This window comes from Zeugodacus cucurbitae, chromosome 4, assembly GCF_028554725.1.
Source record: "Zeugodacus cucurbitae isolate PBARC_wt_2022May chromosome 4, idZeuCucr1.2, whole genome shotgun sequence".
Classification (NCBI taxonomy): Eukaryota; Metazoa; Arthropoda; class Insecta; order Diptera; family Tephritidae; genus Zeugodacus; species Zeugodacus cucurbitae.
The window spans coordinates 62,725,915-62,734,034 of NC_071669.1; the positions used below are offsets into that span (position 1 = coordinate 62,725,915).

Here is an 8,120-nt window from a genome sequence, read left to right on the forward strand (position 1 = left end):
TCTCCCTTCCGCTTTTTTGTCTTTTCGTGGCTATGTATAAAGCGCTACAGAGCTCGTATCTGGCGAAAAGGTCTTGAAAGGTCTTGAAACGACGCTATGCATGATTAGTTTGGATGTTGCGTTCAACAGCTATAGACGTGTAAACATGGATTTCACTAATGCCTAATTTCGCGCTATTTTAAAGTTTTCCTTCGTTAAAAGCAAATCCGCTAGATAAACGTTCCGTGAGATTAATTATGTTTTGGGGGATGGAGGAATAGTTTCAACGATTTAGAGCGCGTGAAAACGACACCATGGATAAGCCATCCGGCGGAAGAACTGTGACGACGAATACTAATCAATCGGAACGAACTCGACCCATTTTTGAACCGGATGCTGACTGGCGACGAAAAATGGATCACATACGTAATATCAAGCAAAACTGATCGTGGTCGAAGGCCGGTGAATCGTCCCAAACAGTGGCCAAGCCGGGATTGATGGCCGAAAAGGTTTTGCTATGTGTTTGGTGGGAAAGGAGGGGGTCATCCACTATGAACTGCTCCCATATGGCCAGACGCTTAATTCTACCATCTACTGCGAACAACTGGACCGCTTGACCGCGATCGACCAGAAGCGTGCAGAATTAGCCATCAGGAAGGGTGTAGTGTTCCACCAGGACAACGCATTGATGACTCGTCAGAAGCTACGGGAGTTCGGATGGGAAGTTTTATCGCATGGCGAATGGCCTTGGTGGTGTAAAGTTGAACTCAACAGAGCCTTGTGAAAAGTGGATGTTCGAGTTCTTCGCAAAGAAGGAGGCGCGCTTCTACGAGGGGGTTATTATGAAGTTGCCCTCTAGATGGAAACAGATTATCGAACGAAACGGCGCATACATATTTGAACTAAATCACGGTAACTATTTTATAAAGCATTGAATAAAGAACAAAAAAGCAGAAAGATATTTGCCAACCTAAGATTATATAGTTAATAACCTTTTTCTGAAGTAGGAAGGGTTATTACTTTTTCTGACTTCAAATCTTCTAACGACACCTAGGCCTACGTTACTTTAACTTCTGAAAATTGTCGATGATTTAGATCAAGTATAACCACTTCTTTAATTTCTCAAAGTTAGGTTGTGTGACATAGGCCAGCTGTCAGGAAGAGTATTTTCGGATTTCAATTTGTCTGTCTAAGAAATATATTGATATCACACTATGAACTCCCAGCACATTAAACCATATAGGCGAGCTCCCTCCGTTGGATTGTGGTACTTAGTCTTTAAGTAATGTCTTTCTTGAAAAATCATTGACTGAGTATTGAGATGGCTTTTTCAAGGAAGGTCCCTCAATAGAGACCTCGGGATCTACATTAAGTGGCGTTCTAAATTTCGTAAAATATAATTTTGAACGTATGGGAACTTAGAAATATATAAATATATTCGATGCATTTCTGAAAGAAAATGGTCGAATATCGGGGGAACGCAATTTCCTGCTGGATCGTCTATGTATGATACATATTATTTTCTTTTTACTAAAGTACATATATGTATGTAATATATGCAGCTAAGTAATAATTTAGTACTTTTGTTGGCTTTGAAACAGCCGGTACTTTTATTGCTTTACTGCACTACTGATGATATTACTTTCGTTACATTTCGTAATTTATTGTGGTACTAAGTTTATTTTTCTGCTACAACAACACATACATACAAATATGTTTTCTTTTCCAAGTCTCAGAAATATTTGTTGCTGTGATTTTCGTTTTGTTTATATTTTCTCTTCGTAACTGTTGATGATGATTATTTTCGGTCATGGTCAGTTGGTTGCCCCAAACACGCACACACACACACACATACATACTTTTATTTCCTATTTATAAGTATATGTGGCTTGTGATATTTGCGATGCAATGCCTTGCGGTTGTTGACATTGAACGCGGATGAAAAGTATATTTGCGACGAGGAAAAAGGGAAAAAAGCACAAAACACTTGAAAATAAATCGCATCAATTTACTTGGTTCTGATAGTAAAAGTGCCATAATGTAGACTTACTTGTGTGTGTGTTGGTCGGTTATGAGAAGAAATCTTTTGGCACTCTTTGGCAGTGAAGGCTGAAAAGAGAAAAGCAGATGAAATAGTTTGGCGAGGGTGTATATGGATGTGTGTGAGCTCATGAAAGTATAAAGCTCATATATATTACATTTGGTTGTACTGGAAATGTAAGTAATCACTTATAGTTAGATAATGTGAACGAAAAAATTATAAAAAAAAATAATTTAATTTTTTTATAAACAACTTTAGTAATTATATAGAGTTATTTTTATTAAAACAATTTCAGTGAAAATGTGAAATGAAAAGTTAGAATGCTTACTCCTTCCTTGCAAAGCAACAGGAAATATGCAGTGCATTTCTTCTACTTTCAATTGCATTTTTGTCAACCGAGAAAAAAAAATCCTTTAAAATTTCACCTAAGCCCTTGGCACAATGAAAAATTCATACTCATAATTTAATTAGTGAGCTTTACAAAAGACTAAATGAAAAATGAGTTACGGGAAATGAGCAAGAATGCAACGGCAAAAGGCACAAGAAACGACCAACCAGCAATAGCAGAGAAATTAATGGCGAAAGCCGGGCAGCCATGGCGAGCGGATTGCAGCGTAAGTACGCGGAACAACCTGCAGCCAGACACATTTAATGAATTTGGCCTCCTTCAGTCACGATTGTTGTGTGTGCACTTCGTTTCGTTTTGTACAGTTAGTATTTTTGCTGCTGTTGTTGCTATAGTATTTGGTTGTTGTTCGTAATACTATAAAAGCAGCTGCATGTTGCACACAGATAAGCTTTCATTTAATGACGCAACATTACTGCAGGTGCTTGGCGCCCACGCCCACCGACTCCCACCCATTTCCATTACATTATTATTGGGATTTTCTTTGGCGTTGTTTGTCGGTGTTTTTGTAGCGTTTTTGCTGGTAGGAAGTGTTGCACCAAAATGTGCAGTCAGCACGAAATGAAAATTTTTTGTATATAGAATGCCAGACTAAAATTTATACCTTTATATAATAGTTGCCACTGATTTCTGTGACTTAATTTGTTATAGGATTTATATGGAATTAGAATATTGTAGCTACAAACAAAGCTTTATCGCTAAATGTAAGTCGCTAAAGCTCTTCTGAATCAGAATCAAAAAAATTATTGATGAATTATGTATTGAACTGTTTCGTTTTTATATCCTATAGGTCATGTCTGTGTTATAAAGAGTTATACAGAGTTAAATTTATGTCGTAAGTGTGGTCAGCAGCAAGCACAAGTTCAACCAAAATACCAAGTGGTTTATCGCAAACTGGTCTTTCATCATTAACAAATCGCTTTTCTAACGGCTGAACAAGTGCCTGTTAAGTTACAAGTTATTTTATAAAATACAAATACGTTAAGAAAATTAAATTTGTTTTATTTTTATAATACTTTCCGTTTGTACATTTCCCTTTCTGCTCTCGAAATACATCTCTGGTCTCATGTAGTCCTCAAATAATTGAATAGTAAAACCTAATTATAATTGTTGTGCTTTAACACAATAATTGTCTTATACAACATTTTTTGTTCACTTAGCCTTAGACTATAAAGCTGATGTAGTTATACAAAATTTTTTTATATATTAATGGATTCTCTAGACTATTGTAAATATGGCTTACGAGCCGCAGGCTTATCTCGTTGCTACTTTTCTTATCACCAAAGAACACGATTCCTCATTATTGAAAGTCATTACATGACCTTCAATACACGCGTAGTTACTATGGTGTTCAATATTCTTGACATGGATTGGACATATTAGTTGCGTTGTAATAGAACCATTTTGCAAGAGTAGAGGACCAAGGAAGAGTAGTTACAACACTGAGGCTTTGAGTTGTGTTTTTCAAACTTAGTCCCTGAGCGCCGTATAATAAAGTTCAGCAATATTTTGACGTCGCTCATACCACATGGTGCATCCGCGGCATGAGTTGCAGTTTGAGATTTGCCGTATGTGTGTTTTTATATTAAGTTAATTTTATAATCAAATGTACATTCGACTTGATATTTAATAATTCAATGGAATCAGACATACCTAGAAAGGAAATAAAGAGCTATGACTGACCCATTAATAAATCCACAAATTTAGAATGATGAGTGTAAGTGTGATGTTCTCAACTCGATATTTACGACAAGAGGAGATTTTTTGCTACTTTCAACCAATGTTGCCTACAAATTATAAATATAAAAACCCTGTAGAGTTAACCGCGCCTGTGCGTTGTCCATACAGGATATTAGGTCTACCTTTAAGTTAATGAAAGTTCAATAAAGAAGAATAAAAGGGTTAAAAGCCAAGCACAACTACTATAACAACTGTAGCAAATATATAAAACTTCGACATCCAAATGCTCCAAGCACGATAAAAATACTATTACGACTACACATGAACGCCACCAAAGACAAGGGAGACATCTTTAGAAACCATGAAAGCGGGAAGGCGAAATGTGCAAACAGAATATATGTCACTTATATTTTTGTAAATTAAATGAAAAGATTCATTTTGGATTTTCATATATTATTTTTATTTTATAAATTAAATAACACTTTACATATATGTTCAACTATTTTCTAACTACATCACATAAAATCATTTCTCCGCTACCGCAATATCTCCCAAGAGTAACAATACCACTTAAACTGGTGTTTGCGGGGCCGTTAGAAACGCTATTTGTTGTTGATGGAAAGCAAGCTTTTGATATGCTTCCTGATACCGCTGCTGCACCTGTTGTTGTTGCAGAACTACAAGTTGTTGCTGTAGCAGTTGCGTCTGTTGCAGGTGGTACTGATACCAAGCATGCTGCTCATGTAGCGCCTGCATTAACTGGGTCTGATGAGCTCCTTGAACCTCGTGTGACGTGGGGAAGTAAACCGCATTCGGAGCCTGAGGATGCGGTACACCATTTACCAATGCTCCTATTGCACTTCCATTTCCCACACCGACAGTACCAACAGCTGGTAATTCAGAACTCAACGCCCAATAGTTTCCACGCCCTGGGTCGTCCAAAGCACGTGGCACCTTAAGGAAGCATGAGTTCGTGCTTAGTGTCTGTCTGATCTGGCTCTGCCAGCCTTGCTCATCCTTTCGGTAAAAGAGAAAGTTATCACTGATCCAATTTTGTATTGCATTCAACGTCAGTTTGCCTTCAGGACTGCTTCGTATCGCCATTGTCACCAACGCACTATAAGTCAAGTTCGGGCGACTTCCATTATTATCTTCATTCGACGACTTGGAAATGTTGGGCGATAGAGACCCATCGGATGGTGGTGGTGTCAGCGCTGGGTTGGTGCCATCTGGGCCTGCCAACAAATTTCTGATGGAGAAGTTGGATTCCAGATTTTGGGCCATTGTGGATGATTGTTGAGAGTGTGAAGTTTGTACGAAGTAAAGTAGAATTTCAAGTGCTATTCTGTACGGATGTCTAAAAATGACTGATGACTTTCGCTCTAAACGATTTCGTATTTATATGCTTATGGTCACGTCTCTGCTCCAAAGAGTTTGATGATGTCAAACTATCGTTGAATGCGTTGTCAGAAAATCAAGGTTAGGAAAAAGGATTATAGCAGCCGAAAGTGATATAGAAGTTAGAAAGTCTATTGTCCTTAAGTCAAGTATTGCGAGAACAATGGAATTTCAAACAATAGAAAATAGAAGCTCTGAGATAAGTCACAAATTACTCCGGAAAAAGGTCATCACAGGTAGGAAAATGACGCGTAGCAATATCAGCTGTTCTGCAGATGTGGCAGGTAAGAGAGTGACACTGGCTTGAACATAGAATAGGGGAAATTCGCGTTAAGCTGAGAGTGTAATAGAGGATCAAACTATAATAACTTTAAAGACTTAATTTTTCACAAAAAAAGACATAAAAAGAAATAAAGGTTAAAATTCATATTTCAATGACTTTATATTTTGAGATGATATAAGATTATTATCCAAGAGAATTATTGATGCATATTTTCCCTTTCTTACCTTGAAGAACATTTTACACGGCCACAAACTAATTTTTGGAACACTTCTGTATCTTGCTCTCTTTAGATGCATCGAACATAATTTTCTCCAAGCGACTAGAAGTCATGACATGGCTTCACCATCTCCATAAGATGTTTTGAAACAAAGAAAAACTGTACTTGCCACAAAGGTCAGTTTTAAAGTCCATGATCCTGCTTGAAAGCCGATATGCATCGCTGTAACTTCATAGATTTTTTTAACCCATAATGCTAAGTCACGAAATAAAGATCATGAAAGAGAACAATTGTTCTCAAAGCTAGCAATTACGGCAAAAAGTCAAGGCAGGAAAAAAAATGTGATCAAGGTCAGCGGAGAATCTATTGTTCTTTAAGCCTCTAACTTTTTTAATGGTCAAGCGATGTTAGCAGGTATGAAACTGACACAACTGTTACATAATGAAAGTTAAGCCTACCGAAGCAGCTCAAGAGCTCAGGTAGCCGATAGATGCTTGCCACATCTGCATGTTCCATATAATCCTTTTCTGAAAAAAAAAACTGATCTCATTTTTTCGAACATATTTTCTTTAGTTATTTTAACAAAAGAACCTAAAGGACACTAGACATTTCATATGAATGTCAGTTCTATCTCCTGACCTTGGTTTAAATTCAACATCACTATATTGCTGATATAATTACTGGTTTACCAGATTATAACCCTTGTCTTAGCCTTGATTTTATGATTTGGTTTTTGAATTTACTTGACTTTAAAACAAAGCACTCAATAACTCTCAGCCAAAATACATCGAATATTGAGTCACAGTGACTCCCTAACTTAGATCATATAAATACCCAAGATTCGAAAGGATTCTTCAGTAGACAGCATTTACATCTCATACAACACATTGAAAAACAAGCTCTCTTCTTCTGCACAAACATCCTCAAGGGTCATACTTCGCTTCAAGTCCACAGTTCATCTACTTGTAAAGGAAAATGTCACCAATATTCGAGTCGAGCTTTTCCATACGCAGCATACTCTCAAACGACGAAGACAATAAGGAACTACCCTTACCGATGCAAACCGACATAAGACCGAATTACACCTACTCCGCGTTGGTGACGATGGCCATACGGAGCAGCCCGGAGCAGAAACTAACATTGAGTTGCATCCAACAATGGATCATGGACAATTTTCCGTACTATCGAAAAGATCATCGCGGCTGGCAGTGCCAGATTCGTCATACGCTCACAACGAATTCCTGCTTCATGAAGATACCACGTCCGCCAAACGATCCCGGACGCGGAAATTATTGGGCCGTGAACCCAGAAGTTGAGTCTATCAAGAAGAGTGCGTCACCTGGACAAGCACAAGTTGTCACAAACGCATTAGAATCCAAATATAACGTCAATCAAGCAATGGCACAGGGGGTGCCACATCCACAAATGCCAACGGCTATATATTTTCCAACACCACAAGAAATTGACCGGACACAACAAATGATGATGAAACATGCGCTGCAAGAACAGCACGAATGGTTTTTGCATCACCAGCAACAAACGAAACTGTTGCAACAACAATTGGTCACTCTACAACAGCAGCAATATCAGCAGCAGTGTGAGGAGATCTATAGGAAGATGACATTCCATCAACAACAGTGCGCTTTTTTGTCTGCCACACAGTACCCCATGTCTGAACCGAATTCGTGAGATGTACTAGTAGTTAAGCAAAATATTGTAGATCAATTCAATCTGTAAATGATTCTTACGTCACTATTTATATTATAAAATTTTGCATTTTTAAATAAATTAGCATTTGCTGGATTCAAACTGGTGCTCGTTTCAATTAAAAGAGGCATGTCTTAAATGGTTTCAACATTTTTTAGTTAATTAATTTTTAGTTAATTTTTTAGTGAACTAATTTTTCTGTATCCGGGGAATCTGATCCTATGCGAATGACGTCATCTAGTTGCCTTTAAATCTACAATTATCCATAGCAGTCAGTTCGAATATTTTGAAAATTGTAAAACTAAGCATCTTATAGAAGCCTATTAGCTTCAGTTCCGCTATTTGAGTTTCTTCGACTTAATATCAAATAATTAATTAATTTAATGCCAGACGGTTCGAAGACATTCTG

The 8,120-nt window shown here is 37.5% G+C and overlaps 2 protein-coding genes across 2 annotated transcripts; one reads left to right on the plus strand and one right to left on the minus strand.

Annotated features, from left to right (window-relative positions):
- Positions 1–4,676: 4,676 nt before the first annotated feature.
- On the minus strand, positions 4,677–5,390 carry LOC128921704 (forkhead box protein I3-like). The gene has a single exon (XM_054229868.1). The coding sequence runs from the start codon at positions 5,388–5,390 to the stop codon at positions 4,677–4,679; it is 714 nt and encodes a 237-aa protein (XP_054085843.1).
- Positions 5,391–6,979: 1,589 nt separating this feature from the next.
- Positions 6,980–7,693, plus strand: LOC128921705 (forkhead box protein I1-like). The gene has a single exon (XM_054229869.1). It carries the CDS (start codon positions 6,980–6,982, stop codon positions 7,691–7,693), a length of 714 nt encoding a protein of 237 aa, XP_054085844.1.
- The last annotated feature ends 427 nt before the right edge of the window (positions 7,694–8,120 follow it).

Bases quoted from the DNA above. Each gene is read 5' to 3' on its own strand.
- LOC128921705 (XM_054229869.1), top strand. From the start codon at position 6,980: ATGTCACCAATATTCGAGTCGAGCTTTTCCATACGCAGCATACTCTCA.
- LOC128921704 (XM_054229868.1), bottom strand. From the start codon at position 5,390: ATGGCCCAAAATCTGGAATCCAACTTCTCCATCAGAAATTTGTTGGCA.